At 52.1% G+C, this 25,292-nt stretch overlaps 1 protein-coding gene across 2 annotated transcripts in view; it reads left to right on the top strand.

Annotated features, from left to right (window-relative positions):
• SUFU (SUFU negative regulator of hedgehog signaling) overlaps positions 1–25,292 on the top strand; it is a 97,172-nt gene that overhangs the window by 61,505 nt on the left and 10,375 nt on the right. Inside the window, exons 5-10 of one of the 2 annotated variants that reach the window (XM_024555684.4) lie at positions 247–332; positions 581–653; positions 3,369–3,525; positions 5,323–5,434; positions 18,642–18,776; positions 20,461–20,599. In XM_024555684.4, the coding sequence (XP_024411452.1) occupies positions 247–332; positions 581–653; positions 3,369–3,525; positions 5,323–5,434; positions 18,642–18,776; positions 20,461–20,599 (702 nt within the window). The remainder of the gene's footprint in view (positions 1–246; positions 333–580; positions 654–3,368; positions 3,526–5,322; positions 5,435–18,641; positions 18,777–20,460; positions 20,600–25,292) is intronic. The other variant, XM_024555685.4, reaches the window with a different exon arrangement.

Below are 25,292 nucleotides of genomic sequence, written 5' to 3'. Positions count from 1 at the left end.
GCATCACCAGCCACCTGACTGACCTCCCATAACGGAGCAAGAATCAGGCCTCATTGCCACACTGTGGATCCATCCATATCCTGGCCAGGCAACTCCTCCCTCCTCAGGGAGCCAGCCCCTGAGCACAGATCCTGCCTGTAGTCCCATCGCTAGAGGTGGCACTGTCAGGGCCTGGGTGGCTGACCTTCTAAATGAGTGGGAGGAATGGCCATTAACACACAATGGCATCTTGTCCCTGGGTCTCAGATTGTTGGCGTCTGCACTGAGGAGCTCCATGCAGCCCAGCAGTGGAACGGGCAGGGCATCCTGGAGCTGCTGCGGACGGTGCCCATGTGAGTACATCCCCTCCCTGCCAGGTGGGTGCCTGGCTTCCCAGGCCTGGGGGTGGGCCTCCCTCCTTCCCCCACGTGTGGGCTTTCCCTGCATTGCTGTCCAGGCACTGGGTTTTCACATTGGGGCCCCTGCCAACTCACTCCCTGATGGCCCCCGACCACTAACTACTCCCTTGTGTTCTGGGGCAGCAAACGGGGCAGGCCATAGGCCCAGCCCAGACCCTCCTGCTCCCTTTCTTTGTCCACAGCGCTGGTGGCCCCTGGCTGATAACTGACATGCGGAGGGGAGAGACCATATTTGAGATCGATCCACACCTGCAAGTATGTCTTGAGTGAGGAAAACCTTTCTAGCACACTGTGCCTAGGCCTCTTCCAAATAACACTGGCTTTCATCCTGGGAAAACGAGGAGCTTTATTTGTGAGTGAGTAGAAATGTGGCGTGATTTGGGACTTGTCCCCTGAATTCTGCAGGGCGCATGAGGGAGCAGAGATTTCAGGCCAGGAAAAGTGGTGTCAGACACATGTGTTTTTGCATTTAAAAAGGATGATTTTATTGTATGCAAATCATATATCAAAAAACCTGACTTTAAAAAAAAGATCACCAGCAACTAAATCCATATCGTAGGTGTTGCTTGCCCAGAATTCCCCTTCCCACTACTCCCTTCTGTGAGGAACACGGACTTTCTTTCAGGGACCCCCACCACCACTGCCGCCACCACCCTGTAACAGACAAGAGTGGATGCCGTTGTCCCACACGGCCCAGCTGCAGCAGGCAGCCTGATTGAGCTAATGATTTTAGACCCTTTTTAGATAGATTTCCTTCTTGAGCGGTCAGACACCAAGCTCCTTCCCCAGGTAGGGTGGCATTTCTTGGTGGGTAAAGGAAGTGTTTCTACATACGGGCCTGCAGTTGCCCACCCACATGGTGCAGCGATAGAGTTTCCATGTCGTCTTTGGTTTTTTAGAAGAAGCTCTCTTTTTGCATGCAGGTGGATTCTGAAAGTCATAAAGCATAATTTCCTTGCTTACGGGCTGCTTATGAAGCAGGAGCAGTGGACAGCTAATAACGTGCCTGGTGTGTGTCTGCCCACCCCCGCCATCCCTTACGCCTCTGTAAAAATCTGGTAGGCCACAGGCAGCTGCTAGGAGTTACATGTCCTCTGGGAGGGACAAAACATGGCAGGGAAGAGGTAGCAGGTAGAAACATAGCCAGCAGTTCCCACATCCTTTACTGTAGACCTCTGAGTTCTTGGGCAGAAACCCTGCTCATTCACAGATGATGCTCCTCTATTTTCCTAGTGCCTTTAACACTGAAGTTTTCAACTTACTGCCAGGATCCTCTGTTATCTCTGCTTTAAACTTGGTTTCCTTGTAGCTTCTGCTTATGCAAGAACCAGGAACCACCAAGGGTGTGTTTCCCTAAGCCCTTGTTCTACAGCCGCACTGGGATCCAGCATGGGACACTGTGGGCTGTTGTTTTGCTTCTGTCATAGGTGCCAAGTGTTGAGAAAGAACCTGGTCCTTTGATCTTAGTAGGGTAAGCAGCCTGTCCTTTCTCTGCATGCCAAGAATGGTTCTCTTCCTAATCTTTAGGCTCCCCTGAGACCAGCCAGCAGGACCAAGAGCACCTAGTGGTCTTTAAAAGCAAGCAGGCGGACCTTGGTGAGAAAGTCCAGCTTTCTTTCCTGGTGGCTCTGTGCACCACATGGGAACTTCTCTGTGCTCACATTTGCCAGCCTGGGGCCTGCTCACAAGTGGTTCATTTCAGAGCTGGCTCCTGTTCCTTTGCTCCAAGCTCTGCCACCAGCTAGCTGTGTGCCTAAATGAGTCCCTTAACCTCTCTGGGTCTTAACTCTTTCTTTTTTACTTATAAAGTAAGTGGTCTTAGCTAGCTGAGCCAAGAGGTGTCCTTAGCTCTTTGCTTCAGTGAGGGTCTTCAGGTGGCCCGTAGAGAGAGATAAGTTCAGGCTCCGCCCTGAGCAAGCCAGGGCTCCTGCCTGGAGCATGGAGCTGCTCCCTTTCCTCAGCCTATCCCTGTCTCTGCTCAGAATCCCAGCTTTGCCCAGGCTAACGGTAGCACTGGAAAGGAGGAGAGTGTGGCTGATGAGCAGGAGGCATCCAAGGCAGGGCCTGTCTCAGGAAATAAGGACCTCACGTAAGCCTACCCTGTGCTTCCCCAGATAGGCTCCCCAGCCAACCAGCAGCCAGTTTGGTGCCTGTGGAGGCATGGGGAGAAGGGTGTGCAGACTCCTATCGACATAATAACCCCAGGGATGTTTGGGTACAGCTCTTCCTCAAGGCCATTTGGAGAGTGTTTGGACTCAGTAGTGCCAAGGCCTGCACAAAAGCAGGGGTCTGCAGATGGTCAGTGTCCTCCAGGCCCCCATTTCATTCCAGGAAATAAACTTCATCCAGAGTCCTTTGCCAAACAAGTTAGCAATGCAGGAAGTCCTGCCCTTCTGCTCTCTGATGGCGCTTCACTGTGTGACCACACCCCCTGCTGTTACAAGGAGAAACTACAGATGTGGAACCAGGGAAAAGTTGGTCTATCCTGGCCTCTCCTGCCTGTAGCCAACTTCCACCCTGTCCTCTGTAGCAGCAACTGGGAGATTGGGGTGGGAGTGGGGGGTTCTTATTGGATGATGGGAGGAGAGGAAGGGCTGTGCCTTTCCTCAGGGATGTCATTCCTGGCTCTGCCACATCAGTAACACAGGCCAGCATGTGGTGGGCAGAGTCGAGGCTCCAAAACAGTTGTGAAAGTTATTTTACTGAAAGGTTGATGACAGAGGAGAAGCTTCCCTTGGGCTTTTCCTTCTTCCGGGCTCCCCCTAGTCCCCAGCTCCCCTGGAGGAGTCCGGTGGCTGGCAGAGGCTGTGGTGTGTCAGTAACCAAGGCAGAACAAGATCAGAGATCTTGCTCTTCCAGCACTCAGCCCGGGCTCTGCATCAGCAAGGGCTCAGTAAGTGCTGGAAAGGTGGTGTTGGCCCCATGCTATGGGGCTGCTGAAGGAAGGCTGGCTTTTTGGTTCTTTCCAAGCAGGAGAGAGTTGACAAAGGCATCGAGACGGACGGCTCCAACCTCAGTGGTGTCAGTGCCAAGTGTGCCTGGGATGACCTGAGCCGGCCCCCTGAGGACGACGAGGACAGCCGGAGCATCTGCATAGGCACACAGCCCCGGCGGCTCTCTGGCAAAGGTGGGAGCCGCCACCGGCCTCCTCTTTCCCTTTCCCCAGGCCTGGCTTTCAGGCTCTATAAGATGGGTCTCTGACGTAAACAGCCCATTCAATAGTTTATTTCCTGGCAGGATTTAAACAGCATGTGAAGTCTTCCAGCAGGGTGGAAATAAGGGAGCTTTATTGACCCATTTCTCCTGTGTTTCCTGTGTGTATTTCAAATGCACCACCAGCAGTGACCATTGTGTTTTAGATTTATCCCATGCAGTCTGAGGTCAGGGAGGTGAGTGGAAGCCACAGAACAGTTACAGGAAAAGGCCACAGTCCACCCAAGTACAAGAGAACAAGCGTCGGCCACCCACGGAATTGACACAGGGCCCAGCTCTGGCCTGAAAGCCATGCCAGCCCCGAGGATCACTCTGGCCTCAGGCCCTCCCAGGCCTTAGACAAGAGAGGCCTGGGTGTGAGGCCAGCTTGCAAACCTCCCTGCCCCACTGTCCTGCAGATACAGTGTTAGGGGCTGTGGGCAGGGGACCCTGTACCCACTGCATTCCAGGTGAGGCCTTGGAGGAGGACGATATGACCCTCCTGTTGGAAGGTCCTCCTCATGTTGGTCTTGGCTATAGGAACAGTTGTGGTTTTTAGCAACGGGCCTCCATAACTAACTCCAAGAGAAAAGCAGCCTTTTACAAATGCATGTGTTTACAGCTTCCTTTTCAACTTTTCTCTATTTCTCTGTTCCTCTGCCATTTCTTATTTTTTGAAGAGTAAGACACCTATAGTCCTGAATAAAATACCTACATATGTGGTAGCACTTATGAAAGATTTTCTCTTTCCATAAATGACAACTTACACCCCTGGCACAAATATCCGACTCCTTTCTTTCCTTCCTGCCTGTTCTAATGGAGCGCCAAGCCCATGGGAGGTTCCAAGTGAACATATACAGTTGTTAGAATTATTCTGTTGCTTTTGACAAAAGAGTTAATGTAAGGAGCAATTCATAGTCTTGTCCAAAACAACACCATTATTGGATATTTTTTTAAATTATAAAAGTAACCCATGCTACTATAACAAGTCAGAGAAGTAATCACCTCCATCATCCATCATTTGAGCAACCAATGTTAATTTGCTTTTTTGTATGGGTTAACAGTTTGCAGAGGTAAGTCTCAGACCAAAAGCTCAGAATAGGGAACCAGACTAGCATTCCTCACCCAGAGATCAGCAGAGCACCTTGCAAAGAAATAATCCCACCAAGGGACACCTCTCCTACCTCCTGGCCCTTGCCAGACCCATGGAGAGGCAGAGTACCCTGGGCCAAGGTGGGAAGATGACCTCAGCAGATACCAGCTGGACACCCAGAACCCAGAAACTCGTGTAGGAGACACCTGAACATTCGTGGCAGGGCACTCGCAGCCCTTACTGGCATCCACTTCATGGGCAGAGTCTGGGGGTGGTCATGGGCAGTAGCAGAGGCCTTGGCAGTCCCTGTCCGGACCTGTGTTAAAGCAGGAAGGGAAAGGACAGTGGAAAAGAGCCCTATCTGGGAGGGTGCCCTCTGAGGTCCAGAGCACCCCTGCCCTTGTCTTCCACAAGAATGGCAGTCTTTGGACCCAAGTTTCTTGAGAACATGACACCTTTATCATCCCCGTGTCCTCACGCCGCACTCACTCAGATCCCTCAGCTGATGCCTTGAGCAGGCTCAGGAGGCCTTCACAGGGGCCTTTCTCCAGCATGTCTGCAGATCCAGCTTCCTAGGGAAGGGTTTGGGGGTGCTGGGAGCCCAAAGGGCCACCAGACAACTTAGTGGTGTTGTTGCAGACACGGAGCAGATCCGGGAGACCCTGAGGAGAGGACTTGAGATCAACAGCAAACCTGTCCTTCCACCAATCAACCCTCAGCGGCAGAATGGCCTCACCCACGACCGGGCCCCGTGAGTTTCCTGCCCACAGCGGGGGTTGGTACAGCTTCTGGACAGCAGTGTCCTGGGACTGGGACAAGGGGATAGTTTTGTCCTGAACGGCCTCTTTCTGTGGCTTGCATGAGAAAGAACAATGCTGAGAGCCCTTGCTGGATGCCCCTAGGGTCTGGGGAACATGGATCTGTGGGTCACAGAGAAGGGCCTCAGAGGGGACCCAGCAAAGCAGGAATATAAACATTAGTAAATATTTACATGGGCTGTACGAGCAAGTGGGAGGCCAAATTGGGGCAAAATCTGAGTTGGGGCCTCCCAGCCTTGTGGGAGCCCATTGTGCTGAGAGCAGCTCCCCTCCTTATCTCAGCCTCGACCACAGTTGCCCTTCCTTCCTTCCTGGAGCCTGGTCTCCGGCTGATAGCTGCAACCCCAGGGGCCTCCCTGTCTAGCCAGCCCCATACTGGATGCCTGCTACTGAGGCCCTTCTTCCTGCCTCCCTTCCATGGGGCCCAGGGCAGGGAAGGGAAGTCCCTTGCAGGCCTCTGCTGCCTGTCCGGGGCAGGGGGGGCCTCCATTGCCCTTGGGAGAAACTGTGGCCACCTGAGAGGTCAGATCCGTTTCCTGCTGACCTCTTTTCCTCTAGTAGGGCACAAATGGTGGGCAGGGCTGCAGCTGGGCACCCCACTCTGCTCTTAGTCCTGGGGCAACTCTAGGGAATAGCTGCTGGCAGGGGATACCTGGGAGCTGGCAGGCCAGAGCAGGAACCTTGCCTGCCAGGGAGGAAGTTGCTGTGCTCTGGACTAAGAGGGAAGCAGCTCACTCCTGGAAGACTAGAGTAATCCATCCTTCTTCTAAAAAGTCTCTGTTACATACTTGCTGTGTGGCAGGCTCAGAACCCAGGGGTCCATCTGGGGGTAGCCTCTTTTAGGGGCACATGAACAATCAAATTAATTCATTGGACTGAGTCATCTGCAGGTGCAATGTTTTGGAAATAGATGCTTCTTTCAGTTCTAGCTCCAGATGCTCATCCACAAGCCGCAGAAGTGGCAGTGGTTTAATACACTGCAGAGAAGTCAGCACGATCAGAAGTAGCTAGGGAAGGCTTCTCAGAGGAGGAAGAACATGAGATGTGGGCCCTGAAGGTGCCCTGGAATTTTAACAAGCAAGAGAAGGAGTTGACAGGGATGGCATAGGGAGGCCTAGCTGGTTGAAGTTAACGCTGCCACCTGGGAGCAGATTGTGGGGTCAGGAGGGTTGTTCGGGGAATGGGCCTGCCCAAGAGGACTCACCAGGCAGAAGCCATAAGAACTGATCCCTTTGGCAAGAGCCAAGCAAAGCCCCCACCCCCCTGACCCCCCACCACCTGAGAGCAGTTCTCAACTCCAGCCAGTGGGTTTCTATAGCCAGCTACCTCAAAGTAGTGGGCTTGAGGCACCATGATCTTCCCTTGGCGGCAGCAGATAGCCAAGCTGGGTCGTGGGGCATCTGGAAACTCCACCTGTGAATCTGGACTCTGTCCCGGAGCCATACTTCTTGTGCCCTGAGCTTGGCTTCTCCCTCCAGGCCCTGTTGGCACTGCTGATTGGCTGGGAGGTACTTGAAGGCTCAAAGGCTCAGGCAGATTGCCTATAACTTGTAGTCAATCTCAGTCCAGATGGCCCTTCCGGCTCCTGAAGGTCCGGGTTTCTGGGCAGAAGGGCAGGGACTCTGGCGGAGGCACACCCCACTTGCTCCTCTTGTATATCTGTTATAGGTCTGAGATCTCACTCCCTGTCTTGGGCATACTCCCAGCTGCTGCACCGCCCCCACACACCCCCCCCCAACATTGCAGAAAGGCACAGGGCTCCGGGCTACTGGATGCACACACAAAGCCGGGGACGAGGGCTGTCTGTCAACACAAGGCAGAGGCTGCAGCCTCCACCCTGTGGCCTGAGTTGGCTGAGCTACAGAGAGGTGGGTGGGAACAGACCAGAGGTGCCAGCCTTCTGGGGTATCTGCCCTTCCTGCAGCTCAGGTTCCTAGTCAGGGCTCCCAAGTGGTGGGATCTGCAGTTTGGAGGAAATCAGGACGTTTCCTCTGAGGTTCTCGAGGCTGGTTACTAATTTGTTAGCAGTTGGTTGAGAAATGGTTCCTCCTCCTTTGGCCAAGAACATTTTCCAACACACCCCTCAAGTCCCTCCAGACTCCAGCTCTCTATTATCTCAGGATCAATGACGACGGACTCAGGTCGGACAAGCAAGCACAGTTGTAATATCTGTGCTTCCCGCCCTGGGACTCGACCCCATTTTAGATAAATCTCATGGGTTATGCCTGAGAAGCCAGCCCCCAGTGTGTGGGGCCCCAGTGTTTGCTCCTCTCCCTGTGGGGGAGCAGCCCAATGGGCCTTACTGTGTCTGCACAACTGGTTGTCCTTCAGTCAGGCTTTCTAGGCTGGGGGGCACTATGACTCATGGGGCTTCGCGGGTCCATATGTGGCCTGAGGAAGAGGCCGCAGTCCAGAGGAGCTGACGGAGCGTGGATGTTAGCAGCTGGGCTCTGGCCTACCTGGGGAGTCAGGGGCTTGCTCTTTCATACCTCAATAGCAACTAACACTTAAATCGTGCCTCATATGTGCCAAGCAGTGTTCCAAGTGCTTTACATCATATGCGTTTAGTTCATCCTCACAGTCACTCTGTGAAGTGGATAATCTTACAGGTGAGGAAACTCAGGTGCAGAGAGGCTAATGAGAACTTGCCCAAGGTTACAAAAGGATGGAGAGCATGCCGGCTCTCAGCCATTAACATGGTGTGTGGTCTTCCTTGCCTCGTGATCAGGGACCCTGTGAGGGGCGCACAAGGCTGTGTCTCTAAGGTGGTGACAACCCTCACTGGTGGGCCTCACCCAGCCAGTCAGATCATAAACAGAGACCTTCCATGTGACATCAGGGACAAGGCCGCAGCCGGTGTCAGAAGCTCACTCACTGTGCGCATTTAACCCTGGAGAGCACATGCTGTCAGCCTTGTGCTTCCAAATCCCAGGAATAACGAGCTGTGTCCTAATTGGCTCATTTACACCAGAACTGCTTTTTGACACAAAGCCTTGTTTTCTTCATGTTCAGAAACAAAAAACCCTATCTCTGGCCGCTCTCCCACCTCGGAGGCTGGGGATTTCTTTCTTTCTTCCTTGAGCCTTACTTTTTGCTTCCGAGAAAAGAAGGCCCCTCTGGGCAACCTGCTCCTCTCCCACTAGCTCTTGCCAGCCCTCTGCCCACTGCCTTCCGGGAAGGAGAGTCCTTGGCCCTCTTTGGGGCTGCTTCCAGCATTTCATAACCCTTGCATTCCAGCCATGAAATTTATATCTGGCTTTCCCCAAGAGGATCAGTTGAGAAAAGCCTCCATGGGCTTGGCTGGCGCCTTCCTTCCCACTGCCTGCCCAGGTGAGTTGGGGAAGCAGCTCCTTTGTGCCACTGAGGAGAGCCCAGCTTAGAGACTGCACCTGCCAACACTTGTACGGACCCTGGGGGGAACTCACTGGGCATCTCCCCTGTCTGAGGTTGCCTGGTTAAACATGTAAGGTTCTTTTCTTTCTACAGCCTGGCCTCAGCTCCCCAGCCTCACTGCAGTGAGTCGGAGGATGTGAGTGTCCAGTGCACCATGCGGGGAGGTTTATATTCTATAAACTGTTACTCTGATGCTGGGAACCTGCAGGAGTGTCCCAGGATCTCCTCCTCCCTCTGCCAGTGACTCACCGACTGAGGTTGGGGGACCTTTGGGGGCTTTGTGGGTCACATACCCTCCCAGAGAGGGCAGGGCTCACATGCGTGGGTATACATCTGTTGGTGGGGAAGGTTCCTGACTGTAGGAAAAGCTCTTCGTCATTGAGGCACCTTTAAAAACCAAACTAACCGTCCCTGCTGATCCAAATTTCTCATTTTTCTGGAATTGTACCAATAGCTTTTGAGAGTTTCCTTTTTTTCTTGCCTTCATTTCCTAGAGAAGTAAGGTTTTGAATTCTGTTGTGAGACTATCTGCTGCACCCTCCCTCCAGCGTGGACACACACACACACACACACACACACACACACAGATTTCTCTCCACTTTTATGAATGTCTCTGCTCCCACTCGTTTGGCCTCCCACATGGGGTGACTTTGCTACCTCTCTTCCTTGATCTTGAATAGCTTGTAACCTGGCTAGGGAGTCATCCTTTCGAGAAAATTGTGTTTTGTTTTGCTCATTCTTGAAGCTCATGAACATTAATTAGGAGAAGAAAATATTTAGTTTGCATCCAGTGCATTGGGTGAAGGAGGTGAGTTTCCATCCAGGAAAACAGCTGGGCTGTCGGCACGTCCACTCGCATGCAGGGCAGTCTTCGGTAACCCTGTTCCGAAGGGTCTGTGGCATCAGTGCAGCAGCCAGCCTGGAGCCTGCACCTGCCCCATCGCCTTCCCTCACCTCTCCCACGGTAGGGAAGTGCAGTTGTTTTCACCAGAGAGACAACCCAGAAGGAAACAGGCCAGCCCTCAGGGCCTCAGCCAGGCCCCGCAGAGCTTAGGAAGGACCCAGGCCTTTGTGATCCCTGTTTGTCGTGCTGAGTGCCTGCCATTCTGTGCCTTGCTCAGAAATACACATTGGAAAGGGCAAAACAAGGGTCTCCACAGCGAATCCAGCTCAGTGAATTTCTGCTTGAACCCCACTTCCCCAAAGAGATGAAGCTATCGCCATTGTTAACACCCTCGCCTTGTAATTCATGGCTAGCAAGTTGAATTCGCCATCCAGAATATATCCCCCATCTTCAAGGTGCACAATCGGGAGTATTTTTGTTGCCCATCCTTGATATTCATTGTCACCCAACACTTCAACTGTGAGTCACTTCTCCAGAGAAGGGAAAAGGAAGGCTCAACAGTGAGAGCTGGAGAGAGGAAATGACTCAGTGTCTCAGAAAACAGAAAGCCCAGGGCTCTGGCTAGAGTGGGCTCATTCAGAAAAACTGGTGTCCTCTTTGCCCATCCAAATCAGAGTGCAAGTGGGGGGTGGAGGTCTCTGGTAGCCAGAGGAGTTAATTGTTGGTTAAGGAATCCCTTAATCTTTTTTTAAAATGTTTTATTTATATATATTTAGAGAGAGGGGAAGGGAGGGAGAAAGAAAGGGAGAGAAACATCAATGTGTGGTTGCCTCTCACATGCGCCCCCCACCACCACACCCTGGGACCTGGCCCACAACCCAGGCATGTGCCCCGACTGGGAATTGAACCGGCAACCCTTTGCTTTGAAGTCCAGCGCTCAATCCACTGAACCACACCAACCATGGCAGAATCTCTTAATCTTAATGTAAGTTTCCTCACTCTTGTCTTCTTCAGCCACACTGTGCCCCACTACTCCATCATCACATTCCTTCCCCTGGGTATCTGCAATGAAAATACTGCTTTTTATAATTTGGTTATTGGTTTATCAGTATCCTGCATTTTACTCCTGGTATTGTCCCCATCAGAATTTCTCAGAATGAGCCCTTTCTCAGTAATTGTGGAGGTGAGCTGGCGCCCTCATCCCCACCTATACCCTGTTCCAGTCCCACCCTGCAAGTGGTTCTTTCTCCGGGAAGTTCACAGCTTTCATCAGCAATCTGAAAGCAGAAAGGAATCATCTCCCATGCTAAACTGGGCTCTGCAGGCCAGACCCACTTCATTTCTGGATAGTTGCCAACCATAACGCCCTGGTTCCCACCCTGGGCGTCCCCTGGGAGAAGGCCCCAAGTTGTGTGGCTGGTGCGTACGTCACCGCTGTCACGGGACTGGGATTGTGGCTGAAAAGAGTCTTGGTCGTTAGGCTCCTCTCCTTTCCACACCTGCTGCCACTCATAGAATATGACCAATACCCTTGGGCTAAAATGTAAAAATTAAGACTTTGCAGTCTGGAGAGCCCAGGGTAGAGAGGAAAATGGATAGGGTTCTCTCAGCCTGTAAAGTGTGGGTGGGGTGAGCAGGGGTGTGCACTGGGAACTACGCAGCCCTGGAAATCGGGGGTCTGCCCTGACACTGGGAGGAGATGGTATGTTCAGATACATGAAAAGTCACCTTATGCAGTGGGAAGTGTAAGTACAGAATGTGTTATGTAGACAGGTGGTAAAGGGGAAATCAATGGAAAGATTTAGATCAATTCCTGAATTACCACAGTGTGCCTCTAAGCTATCCCATAAAGCACCCCTTGGTGCTCCCAGTATAGGAGGAATCCTAGGCTAGACAGGTTTTTGCAGCCAAGCAGTTTTTGGTGAGTATTGCCGTGTGCCAGGCCCTGGGTTGTGGGCTGCTATTGTCCTCATTTTACAAGTTAGAGCATAGAGGCTGAGCTATATGATGTAACTCGTCTAGGGTCGATAAACTGAGAATAAGTGTCGGAACCTCGGGTTGTTTGAGCTAGATCCAGGCCTCTTCGCCACTGGGGACTGCCTGCAAAGGAGAATGGAAGCGGAAGAGGTGCCGGCCCATTCCCAGGACAAAATAACTGGAAAGAAGGCCTGGGAACCCAAGAGGTAGCAGGATAGAGGGGGCCGTTTGCCCAGGAGAAACACACTAAATAAAGTAAAATCTGCTAGAGTATACGCTCTGTCAAAGTGAGTGGGGAAGAGCCCTTAATGATGTGGCTCAGTGTGTTGGGCGTTATCCCGCAAACCAAAAGGTGGCTGGTTCAATTCCGGGTCAGGGCACCTGCCTGCCTGAGTTGTGGGCTAGGTCCCTGGTTGGAAGCATGGGAGAGGCAACTGATTGATGTTTCTCTTGCACATCAGCGTTTCTCTTCCTTTCTTCCTCCCTCCCTTCCCTTTTTTCTAAAAATAAATAAATGAAAACTCTTAAAAAATGATTGGGGAAAAATAAGGGGTACCGGAAATGGGGCTCAACATGAAAGAGAGACAAGAGGAATCACTGGGGTGAAGGTGAAGAGCAATTCCATGATGATGCTGTGCGGCAGGAATGCAAGGCAACCAGTTTGAATTGGAGTAGTTCGGAAGGATCCTCTGGAGAAGCGTCTTTAAGAAGATGATATTGATAAATACTGCATACATTTGAATGTCTTGAGAAAATTATCTGTAGACCATTGGTAGTTAGTTTAGGGTTCAATTAGTGATCATTAAAAACCAAACCAGTAAATCTAAGAAAAATAGAAAATCACACCAGAAAGGAAGAGGAATTGTAGTATATATACTCCATGGCTCCGTTGTAACTAGCATTGGTGTAGTATAATAATGTAAACACTTAATAATGATCCAAACAAACTTACAGTACCCTTAGCTTGGGACAGTGGGGGGTGGGATGGAAGGGTACTAAAAGCTTGTCTTCTGTGTGGGAAGTCAAAAGGTAAAGCCTGAAGAGGGGACACCTGGAAGCAGAAATAAAGTCTATTAGAAGTATTGAGGAAAATACCAAAAGCAACAGCTAACCGAGATGAAAATGGTTGTTTCTTAAAAGGGGATCATGGGGAGACTGCTAACTATTTCATGAACCTTGTAGAGCTATCTGGTTCTTTAAACTTTACAAAGAATAGTGTGTGGGGCGCGAGGAACTCGAAGAAATGCTGTGATAGCAGCTATTACAGCTTGCCCTACCCGGGAAAAAGAAAGGGTGACACTTTTCAGGTCAAAGTCACCAAATGGGCACCAAGGCACACCCTGGTCATGTACAGGCACTGCAACTTCCCTGGCATCAGGCTGAGAGTGAGCAGTGTGTAACCGTCCATCGGGCCTCCCGAGAGCGCCTGTCTGGGGTAAAGGAAGTGATGAGAGACACCCATCCTGGCACCCAGTTCTGCCAGCGAAGAGGCAGAGGGAGTAGAAGTGATAGGGCCTCGGGAGAGCGTGTCTTGGGCGAAGCTGGGTCAGAAGAGAAAGCCCCGTACTCTGCCAGAGCAGTGGCTGGCCAGTGGTCTCTGGAGGGAGGGTCCCCACTGCCTTTTGGGGGTTTTGTTGAGTGTTACGTGAAAAGAGGTTTCTAGAAGATGCTGGCTTACAAAATGAAAAAAGTATGCCCTCCATAGTCCTCAGAGTCTTCAAAGTGCAGACACTTTATGGGTCTCTAATCTGAGATGCAGCATATTACATCCAGCCCTTGCCACATCTGCTTTTCTAGAAGCTTCTCTTAAATTAAAATTCCATTAAATACCCTTTGGGAGCCCTGCCCTGGCTTCTAGGAAGCAGTTCTTTTAAGAGTTCAGGGAAAAAAATAAGTATGTCTTCATGGCCTTGACACCCCCGGAAGAAAGACCACTCAAAGGGAGGGAGGTTCTTAAGGAGAAATACTGTGGTTACATTTTTAGCTGGCGTCAGGAAGACCTGGGGATTTTGCCTCGGCCCTCGATTTGCTCATTGTATGATCCTGGGCTAGTTATTTAAGTCTCTCAGTTCCAGTTCGTCGGCAAAATGGGAAAAATAATAGGGTTGTTATGGAAATCAAAGTTGTGAAAGGGTTTAGCATAAGACCTACACCAGAGTCTGCACTCAATAAAGGTACCTCTTAGTATTATTATTGAAAATTAAAAGGAGGTATAATACCTTCAGGGACCAGTATAGATATGTAGAGAATCCTTTATATAAATCAATTTTTTTTGAGAATTTGAGCAAAAGCTGGAAGGAGAAGTATGTTATACCAGCACAGACTTTTAAGGAACAGGGTCAAGAAAAGCTGAAATTCAAGAACTGAATCTTGAAAAAAAAAAGTGCTTTGACCAGCAAAAAAGGACTTTAGTTTTTGTACTTCTGTTTGAAGCAAGAAAACCTAGGCCACCTGGTTTGGGCAGAGTTAATCAATGGCAGAGAGAAAGCAGAATTCACTGGAGTTCAATTATGCTTCCATCTCAAAAAGAATGGTTATCGGATCAGGAGAGTTACATCACACAGGCATGAGAGGATAGAAACCATGTTTTCAGACCTCCTGGTCTGCATGTTTTGTGCCCCAGAATCCCAGGCAGATTGGCAGAGGAGATACATGCGGCTGACGGCAGAAACCTCTGTGGGAAGGAGAGGTGCCGGCAGACTGAAAGCACTTGGAAGTTTCGAGATGCAAAAGGCATCTTAACTCTCTAAACAAGTAAGCGTGGAGTCAACTCTCAGGGAAAATTCTGGACTGGATTATTCAGCTGGCAAACTTTGAACACTTGTGATGGGAAACAGCCCCGGGGGTCAGCGTGGACTCACCAGCAGTCGGACCTGCTTGGCCATCCCCACCGCCTTTTTGGAAATAAGTTACCTATTTCTACCTGTTAGACAAAGGAAGCACTGTAGACCTTATGTAGGTGGGGTTTAGTAAGACATTTTGAGAATATCTTCTGATATCATTGTTGGCAAGACAGAAATGCCCACGGAGCATCCAGGAAGGTGAGGGGCTTGGCAATGGCGGGGTTGGGTTGATTTATCATCGGCTGGGTGAGCATACCCAAAAACCAATGATGTCAGTCTGTCAGCGTGTTCGCCTGGCCCTGCCCTGCTCGCTGTGTAGTCAAAGCCTGGGATGAGAACGTCAGGGGCAGTTTATCAGTTTTGTCAGTGATGTGAAGTCAGACGGGAATGCTGATATGATGTATGCCAGAGTCAGGTTTCAGAAATATCTGGGCTGCTTAAAACACTAGCCAGACAATGCCGAGTTCTGCCGTGGGCTCCAAATAGTCCACAGGACGTGCGTGCGAGCTAGGGACGAAGAGGTCTAAGTGCGGCCCACGGGAGATAGCGTGAGGGGGGGTTGTTGACAGGGGAGGGGGGGTGGGGGGTGCGGTATGAGTTGGTAGTACAATAAGGTTACAAGGAATAGACACTTTCATGACAGTGTTAGTAGAAATAAAATATCCTAAGCAAAAAACTCACATTCCCTCTGTGATCTGCACTGGTGAGGCCACATAGTATATTTATTTCCACACATGACCCTTTACTTCCGGACATGACACTCTGGCTTTGCAAGCTAGAATGAATTCATAAGAGAGTGATGTGGATGGATGGAAGATTCCAGAACTTTGTCTGAATGTAGTTGAAAGTCAGGGCCACAGATTCTGGAAAAGAGAAACTGGATGGGCAGTGAGAGCAGCCTCAGGGATTTGAAAGACTGTCACGGAGGGTGGGTGAGACTGACAGGAAGGCCGGTCGTGCTCTACGGAAGGAAGATGGCCCTGCCTGCGCCTCCCCCAGCAGAACAAAGGCCTCCTGGGTGTTCATTGGCCTGAAGCCTGGCCTTCCCAGAGCACCAGCAATGGCCCAGGGCCCACAGTGTCTGCTCTGGGATCCAGGAGTCCTTTCTGAGGAGACCCACCTCAGAAGCCCCCTCTCCCAGGCTCGGGGCAAGGACCTTTGCTCAGAAAGGGAGACTGACTTGGCCAGAGGCAGCTGGATTGTGGGCCCAGGGTAAAGGCAAACAAGTCTGTATTAAGCCATCAACATTCTTGCAGGAGGAGCAGATAGAGCATCCTGTTAATGCATTCCAGATATATTTTGAGCACCTAATACATCCCAGGCTCTGTTAGGTGCTTAGCTTGGGTCATCTCATTTAATCCTGTAACAAACGGGTACTGTTATTTATTTCCATCAAGAGGATACAGAAGCTTAGGGAGAAGTTAAGTCATTTGCCTGAACCAGTGCTATTAGTCACTCTGCCTCCTGGGGCAGTAGGTCATCCTTCATCCCCTGGCCCCATATCCCTAGCAGTTCTTGTGGGTGTGGACCATGCCTCCCTGGGAGCCCTTCTCCCTTCCAGCTCCCAACCCCTGCCTTCCCCTCCGCTGGGGACTCAGGGAGAAAACAGCCCAGCTGAAAAATCAGGCCATGCTGGTGAGCACACTACTTATTTTTTTATGACTAAGATTAAGCTGACAACCATGCAAAACATTGCAAACCTGTGTCGGCTGCAGATTTAATACCTCACCCAGCCCACACAAATAATTCATGCTTCTGCATCGATGTCCAGAAAAAACAAATCAGCAAAAAGCTGGGCTCCTGCGTTGTGTGGAGCAGCCGCATTTCCATTGAAGCAGCATGCCGGAAATACCCAAGCTTCAGGACTGCAGATCCAGCGTTTTGCAATTTTTTTTTTCTCTTAAAAGATTAAAGTATGCTTTCAGATGATTGAAGGTTGGTGGGAGGTGTAAATGTGGGCACTTGTCACATTAATTCTTCAGATGATTAAGTTCTTTTCCATTTCTTTAAAGCTGTTTGCAGTTGGGTTTGATGTCCTCGTTCTGGGTGAGTGTGTCGTAGCAGTTACCAAGGTGACTTTAGCTGACTTTCAACAATTTATTTTTCCCTCCAGCTTGAGATGTCTCTAGTCCTGTGTGCTGTTGATTCTCTCCCAGCCCCCCACCCACATCCAGGTTGCTATTCATCAGCATTTTTGCCTGTGCCAGAGAGGTGGGGATCCTCCCTCCAGAGGCCCTGAAGGCTCAGAGGTCCCGCCTGGCAGCCTGGTAGTAGCCTGTGTGGGCCATTGTCAGAGATGGCACAGGGAAGTAATTGTGGGAATCACTCCTGGGCTCTTCCACTTAAACTCATCCTTGGCCTTAGGCTTGTCACCTCACCTCTTTGAGCCCCCGTTTCCTCGACTGTAAAGGAGTGTACCTAGGGTGCTTGATGTGAGGACTGAGCAAGTGAATCTGTGGACCCCTTACTCTGGAGCAGAGTAGGGTCTCGTCAAAGGAGAACTGCTCTCTCCCAAGCTCCACCCTTGTCTCGGCGCAGGCCGAGAGGTGGTGTTCCCTGTTGCTCCCCTTTCCTGAGAAGGGAGGCAGGAGGCCTAGCAGCCAGGCATGAGGGAAAGAGCCGGTCCAAGGTCCTAGGCTCCCACACCGGACTGCCACAGACCATCTGTGTCCTTAGATGCATTATTGGGTCTGTTTTGTAAAGGAACAAAGTAGATTAAACAATCTGAATTCCCTTCCAGTGCTGAAATTCTGTGACCCTCTTGGCCAAAACATTTGTCTCATTCTCAGGTCTTGTGAAAGGGTTTGTCAAAGGAGAAGCTAGAGCAAAGGGCAGTTTCAGAACTGGCTTAAGGAAACCAGAGGAAGGGAACACTTTGTGAGAGAGCAGTCGTGTACATCTGGGTGTGGATCCTCCCAGCTAGTGGGAAGGGTCCCCATTACCTCCAGGGCTTTTATAAACCAAAGCTTAAGTGGGTCCTCCATCCTCCTGCCTGCTGACCTCACAGCCCCCCTCTGGGGAGGGTCTGTGCCTCTCTGGGTGCCTCACTGGCCACAGGCCCCAGTGCTCAGCCTTCCAATGTATGAGGGGGTTGGGCCAGTCCCTCACTGGTTGTCCACTCATTGGGCCCAGACATCTTGGGTGGCTTTGGCCGCTTGAATTATAAATAACTAGAGTTTCTCACCCAGTATTTTGATGGACACTGGAGAATTGTTCTGACATTCACAGCCCAAACCAGGATCCGGCCTTTTGAATGGGACCAGTGGGTGACCCTCATTTCTGGCTGCGGCAGATTTGAGAAGTTTCAGTGGGGGCAGCTGAACTGGAAAGAACAAATCTTACATTGCAAAGGGACCCCCTGGCCTAGCTGTGGGGCAGGCTGTTGGTGGGAAGCAGGACAGGAGGGAGTATGAGGCAGCAGTGGCAGGGCCCTGTGGCCCACCTGGCCCACGGTCTGACTCCTGAGCCTGGTTTTCAGCCCCTTGCCGAGGGCTGCATCATTTCCTGGTTTGATGGAGGATGTGTATGTCACCACCGCTCCCAGCTATCACGGGCGTGTGCAAGCTCAGAGCCTGCTCTGGTGTCACAGCCTTCTCAGGGCCAGCTGGAAGGAAGCTCCTGGAGTCGTGTCTCCTGGTCTTCTAGTACCCCAGCCTTGGAGAGCTCCATCTGAGGCTCCAGGCCAGGGACAGAAGGACCCCCAGAAGCTCCTGCTGCCATCATAGGGAAGAACAAATCACTGTGACGCAATGTGTTGGCCAAAGACATGGGCTTTAGAACCAGACCTACCTGCAATCACATCCCAGCTCCACACTCCCTGGCTGTGCAGCCTGGACAAGTTACTCACCCTCTCTGATCCTCAGTTCTTCATCTGTAAAAGGGGTATAATGATACAGCCCACCTCACGGGGGTGTTGTGAGGTTGCTTGGCAAGTTCTTAGTGAATGGTGGCTGTTGTTAATCATTATCGTTAGTCACTATCATTGTTATTGTTCAGGATCCTAGCCTGGGTGACTCCCATCGAGCTCATCCCTATGGTCGGAACCTGTTCCTGTGCTGAACCTGTCCTGTGCTTGCTTCGCAGGAGCCGCAAAGATAGCCTGGAAAGCGACAGCTCCACGGCCATTATTCCCCATGAGCTGATCCGCACACGGCAGCTCGAGAGTGTGCATCTGAAATTCAACCAAGAGTCAGGAGCCCTCATTCCCCTGTGCCTAAGGTGAGCCCCACAGCACCCAGCTGGGCCTCAAGGAGCTGCCACGCCTGTGCTTGCCATCCCCCCAACACCGGGTTGGAATTGGGGCCCAGGGAGGGAGGAGAACCAGTCAGGTGGCTCCATTAGCCTGTGGGGGAGCCTGTGGACTCCGAGCCAGCCAGGAGCCCCTGCTATACTGAAGAACTCTCTTTTGGCCAGAGAAGAGTCCCTCTGCCCTGCTCCCTTACAGAGGTTCAGTGACCTGGGTGGGGTGTTGCAGATGCTCCTGTCCTCTCCCAAACCCAGAGCTAAGGGTGGCGGGGTCCCCATAGCATTGCAGTAGTAGGGCAGGGGCTCTGGTGGATTGGGCTGTGCTTTCTCCTGCTTGCTGTTTTGCCCATGGAAAACACTCAGTTCTTTAAACCCACTGGCCAGCCCAGCTGTGTCCCTTCTGCTACTGTCCACAGCACCAGAACCTCCACCCTGCGGCCAGAATCCAGCTCTCCGCTCGGGGGTGCTGTGCCGGGCCGAGTCTGTTGCAGCTGACTTCCTCTGCAACTCTCAGGGTTCCCCTCTCACTTTATTGCAGGGGAGGCAACAAGAATAATTTGACACTCAGACAACAGGGACAAGGAAGAAAGGGCAAGGGAAGAAGGACCCCCAGAAGCTCCTGCTATTGTCATAGGGTGGAGCAAGTCACCATGACAGAAATGTTACTGTGGTGTGTTGGCCATAGATTCGGCCTTAGAACCAGATCCGTACTGGTTTGGACCCCCCACCCTGTCCCCAGAGCCTGGGGAATGAGTTTGGATGGTGGCCAGCCTTGGCCAGCCACCCCGGTCAGCAGGGCAAAGATAGGCAGTGGTCAGGATGAATGACGGCTGGGAGCCCCCACACACCCCCCACTCCCAACCCAAGACCCCAGCGGTCTCCTCCCCAGTTCCCTCTCTGAGTCAGGCTCAGGGCCTCTAGGCTAGTGAAGGGCTGATCGGGGCAGCTTGAGAAAGCAGAGGGCGGCTTCGCTTGCTTTGCTTACTAGTCTCTCTGCCCCGCTGGTTGCTCCTGCCTGCCCTTCCGCTAGGTGTATTTTGGGACTGGGGATTAACAGTAACTTCTGGAGGCTCTTTCAGAGTGACCCTACTTGGCTTCGGTTTTTTGTTTTTTTGTTTTTTTGTTTTTAAAGATGTGCTTGTGGCCTTGGGGTTAGTCATATTTAAACCTTATGGGATGGTGGGTGCAGGAGCATGTGGAAGATTCTAGACACAGGGCTTGTGCTGTGAAGACACTCCACCATCATCCAAGAACGTGGGAAATTAGGAACTACTTCACCCCCATCCTCTCAACAAAGGAGCCATGACCCCCCACCCCCCACCCCAGCCTTAGCTCTGGGCCTGACCTTGGGCACATTGCTAGCTGACCTCTCTGGCCTCACCAGGACATGAGGGAGGCGGACTCAACTAGCTCTGCAAGTCCTTTGTATGCTGGTCCAGTGTCTCTGTTAGCTCTAAGCACTTTGGAAGAATGCCAGGAGAGAACCTGTGAGAAGCTTCTCTTGGCAGGTGTTGAAATGAAGGTGTTTAGTTACAGTCCCCTGTTAGGGGACTGGTGGGCAGTCAGGAGGTCATTATCCTGTCCCAGGGAGCACAGCCCCCAGTCCCTGAGCCTTGTCCAGACCTGCTACTCACTGTCTCCGTGTTCCTACCCCCAGGGGCAGGCTCCTGCATGGACGGCACTTTACATATAAAAGTATCACAGGTGACATGGCCATCACATTCGTCTCCACGGGAGTGGAGGGCGCCTTTGCCACTGAGGAGCACCCTTATGCCGCCCATGGACCCTGGTTACAAGTGAGAAGGCTCTTTTTCTTCTCCCCACCTCCTTTCTTCGGGTTCTTCCTGACTCCGTCCCCTCCGTCCCCTCCCTTGGCAGTTCTCGGTGGTGCCCTTCCTAAGGGCTGGTTATGAGAAGCGGTATGGAGTGTGGCTGCTGCTGCCTGTCCCATCAGCTCCAGGAGCACTTCCTGGCCTCTCTGCTATCACTTGAGACAGGAGTGATAACTCTCTAGGCCCTGGCCTTTGGTAGTTCTGTATGCCATGGAAATCCACGTTTGAGAGATGTGTCACATCCTGTACCCTGGAGAAACAGGGGTATGGGAAACTGAGGTGAAGCAGACTGGGAGGACGTGTGAAGCCACTCTCAAGTGCCTATATGGAAATCCCACCAGATTTCCTAGAAAGTGAGCGTGTGGACCTGCGGCTGGGACCTGCAGGCTTGGCGGGCGGAGCTGCCCCCTGCCCCTCATCTAATGGCTCTCCCATTCCTTCTGATGGAAACCCAGCTTCTCTGCGCAGCATCTCCTGGCTGGTTTAGGACTCTTAGTTCTCCTTTGCTCTTCTGGCTGGAGCACAGCTTCGCAGCCACTGCCAAGTGGGGTGCGGGGGCCTGAAAGCCATAGACCTCCTTCCAGCCCCCATCCCGGCTCAGGCCGCATAGGTACTTGGCCTGCCCAGCATAGTCCCAAATGTATTGGAGGAACAACATCCTTTTTCATTTGTTGTTTGTTTGTTGAGGGTACGGGAGGAGGAACACTCTTCCTTATCTTTCTCAGGAGTATCAGAAACGGGAATCTGGGGTGGATGGACGTGGAAGTGGGTCCATAGGGGGGATAAATGGTAATGGAAAAAAATACAATAAAAAATAATGTAATGAAATTAAATTTTTTTAAAAAAGGGGATCTGGGCCCTGGCTGGTGTTGCTCAGTGGACTGAGCACCACACTGCAAACCGAAAGGTCACTGGTTCAATTCCCAGTCAGGGCATATGCCAAGGTTTCAGGCCAGGTCCCCAGCCTGGGGCGTGCGAGAGGCGACTGATTGGTGTATCTCACACTGATGTTTCTCTCCCTCCCTCCCTCCCCCTCTCTCTAAAAGTAAAAGAAATAAAATCTTTAAAAAGAAAGAAAGGGAATCTGGCCCTGCAGGTTGCTCTGTTGGTGTGTTGTTGCATACATCAAAGATTGCAGGTTCCAATCCCTGGTCAGGGCATGTAGGGGAGGCAACTGATCGATGTTTCTCTCTCACGTTGATGTTTCTCTCTCCCTCCCCCTCCTTACCTCTCTCTCTAAAATCTTATTTTTAAAGAAGCATATCCTCGAGTGAGGATCCAAATTTTTTTTTTCTTAATTTAAAAAAAGTGTTTAAAAAGGGGTAGGGAATCTGACCCTAATCTAAAAGGTGACCTGCTTTGTTTGTGGTGTATGGGTGGGGGGCAGGAAGTTACAGTAGAGAGGAAGAGAGTTGTGTGTGTGTAACCCAGGGGCGGGGGGGGGGGTGTCTATGAAGCAACTATAAGGTTAATGTGGGCATAGTTTTCGTCTCTGTGTGTGTTGTCTTGCAGCTGAATTTCTCCTCCTTTAAGCCATCATCCCTCCCCCTCCCCCTAAAATACAAACCCGTAATTAAAACAAACAGCAAACAAAGGACCCCAACCACACTCCCCAGACTCAGCCAAGGTAGAAATGGAAGCTCGTGCTTCAGGGATATTGTGTTCCATAAATTATCTTGCCTTTTTCCATTGTTGTTATTACACTGTTTCATAACAAAATTACTTTGAACCATAAAGTTATAAATATATTTTAAAACTCCCTCTTGGTAACATTAGATTTCTGTCCATGTGGTGTTGGTAGTTACTGTAGCAAAAGCTCTTAAATACAACATTTGAAATTAGCCAGCACAAGTGGAGAGGGCCTCCCTGGCCCACCCCCAGCAGAGTCCCAGGCCACCAGACTGCTTCTGTGGACGGCAGGCAGGGAGCTGGTAAAGAGAGGGAAAGTGGGGACCACACAGGAGACCCCAGCCCCTGAGAGTTCACAGGTCATCATTCTCAGTAGGTGACCGAGTGCAGACGGGTCTTGGCAGAAGTGGCAGAAGTGTCCTCAGGTAACATTTGTGTGTATTTAAGGTTCAAGCAGATTATCTCAGGAATGTAAGCACTGGGGTCTCCCAAAACTCAAGAAATTCTACCACCCGACCCCCAACCCCAGCCCTGTTACGTTTTACATCCTCAACTCTGAACCTCTTTTTGCAGTCCTGCATTCCCCTTGGAATATCTTCTTGCCCTGAGGAGGGGGTTGGGCAACATTTCCAATTCTCAGCAGCCTGGGGACCTTGGCCCCCAGAGGGCTCAGCAGATGTCATGTTGCCCCTCAGGCCTCTCAAAGTTCTGGACCCAACCCAAGTTCCCAAGCTTCTTATCCCCGGCTGCTGGCATTCCAGTCCGGCTCCCCCCCCTTCATGGCTCCAGCAGCCCCTCAGTGAGCTTGAGCACCAGGGCACCGCCGACTCCCATGCACATGGCCCCCTCCCGTGCACTGTTGCCCAGGGAACCAGGAGCGGTGGGAACCAGCCACTGGCTTCGGCATGTTTCAATAAAGTTGCTGTGCTGGGAGCTGCTTAATCAAAGGCCTGTGTTATGGGCTCATTAGTGTGGTCCACCACAGGGGCCAACTCGCAGGGGAGCTCCCAGGAAGGCTGGCTGGGGCCCCACTCCCCAGGCACGCACCCTCACTCACCAAGGGGTTTCTCAGGCCCTTTCCAAGAAGTCCTAGGAAACCCTCTGCCCTGCCCCCTCCGGTCCTCGGTCCTCGGCTGTAGAGCCAACACCCACTCCAACTCCCCTCCCCACCCCCAAAGCAGTCAGCGTTTCTGCATCTGACTGCCTTCCCTTTAGGGTCTTGCCACTGTGGTCACAGGCAGCTCCCTAGCTTGTGGGAACCTGAGCCTGTAATTACTTGTGGGCCTCTAGATCTCCTTCTGGAGCTGGCTGTCTCCCTGGGAGTCTGCAGGACCTCCTACAGGCCTGGGTTTAGGCTTGTCACCAGTGAAGGCAGGAGACCCAGGCTTCTGTTTTCTTGGCTGCTACTTGAACCTCCCTGTTGGTCCCAGCTGAATTGGGAGGGGCTGGGATGACTTTCTTGCATCAGCCCTCAACAGCCTTGGCACCTTGTGCTGGCTACCAGCCCAGGCCTGGTATCTCTTGGGGAAAAGGCATGGCAAAGACATCCCTCATGGGAGGAGAGTGACAAAGGAGAGGCTGAGAGAAAAAGGCAGAAGGTGAGGGAGTCTGGGCCCTTTCTGGAGCTTGTGGAGCGTCCCCAGATAGGCCTCCACACTCACCTCCTCCTGGGCTTGCACCCGTTCTCCATGCTCCTTTTCTCCCAGTCTTTCCAGCCCCAGGGAAGTCAAGGCCCCAGCACGCACAGGCAGGACCCTCGGCAACCCCAGGGGGAGTGCACTGGGTGCTCCCTGCTTCCTGGAGGAGCTGGAGAGGCAGGAATCCTGCTCCAGTTCCAAGGCTTCTCAATTTCCAGAGGTCGACACCTTGACTCCCTGTGCCCTACCATCTGCTGCTTTCATCCTCGCTGTGATGGTAAAGCCCATCAGCCAGCTCCTGAGCTTTGCAGGCAGGCCTTCAGACCCTGGGGGAGGCCTGCCAGCATCTCTGCTGCATACCGTCCCCCAGCATTCCTCATCCCAGTGGCTTTAACAAGCCCTCTCCCTTGAGTCTATCATCACCATGCTGTTAGTGCTGTGAGTGGGAGCCTGGCCCAGAGCTGAGTCGTTCATCCGTCCCCAGCCAGGATTGATCCGAAGGGGGAGAAGTCGGCCCAGGAGGTTGTATAGGGGTCACATCACCAAATATGAGAATATTTTTTTGTGCCCTGCAGTGCTTTGTCAGCTGTGTGGTGTCTGACAGCTCACCCTGGTGGTGCCCCTGTTCCTTACCAGCCCTGATGGGAGGCCTCAGGCTTGGGAGAAGACACCCAGCAGCTGTTCTGAGTGGGCTCTGTGCTCCAGGTCAGGTTTGGGGACTCACTGCTGGGCTGTCCTCGTCTGACTCACCACTGTCCTGAGGACAAGCTCCTGCCCTCTCCTGTCCCTTCCCACCCACTTGGGCGCGTGAAGGACACTCGGTAATCCCTGGCCCGGGCCCTGGGCAGCCTCTCTTTGGTGCCTGTACTGTTTCTCCTTCCACTGGAGAACCTGGCCACAGCCCGTGCCCCCTGGAAGCCTTTGCTTGTGCTGTCACGGTGGCCTCATCCAGGAGTTCTCCGTTGGGGTTTAAATCCCAGCACTGTGCCTCGGGAAGTGCACCACCCTCCCTTTCAGGAGAGGCCTGTGGTAGTCTGCTGTGCCCTCACCAGCCAGCAGCCACAGCAGGAGGAGTCCGAGCCTGCTCCTGGCCACCAGAGCCAACTGCTCACCACCCACCACGAACAGAAGATAAGTGAGGCCTCGCTGTGCTGCGCCGCTGCAGCCCACCCTGCCCCACACACCTCTGCCCCTGAGTCCAGAGAGTCCCGGGGCTATTTTCTGGCCTGGGTCTGCCCTGTTGGGTGAAGGGGATGCAGACTGGACCGCTTCCTCATCCCTGCCTCCTCCACTGCCATCGAGGGAGCCAGAGCAGCTCCTTGGCAGGCCCCACCCTGTAAACAACACATTTCCTTCCCTCAGAGAAGGAAAGGGAGGGAAAAAGAAAGCCA

Source organism: Desmodus rotundus, chromosome 4 (genome assembly GCF_022682495.2).
Source record: "Desmodus rotundus isolate HL8 chromosome 4, HLdesRot8A.1, whole genome shotgun sequence".
Taxonomy (NCBI): Eukaryota; Metazoa; Chordata; class Mammalia; order Chiroptera; family Phyllostomidae; genus Desmodus; species Desmodus rotundus.
Note: the sequence above shows the minus strand (reverse complement) of the source record. Positions and strands in the feature narration are given on the sequence as shown.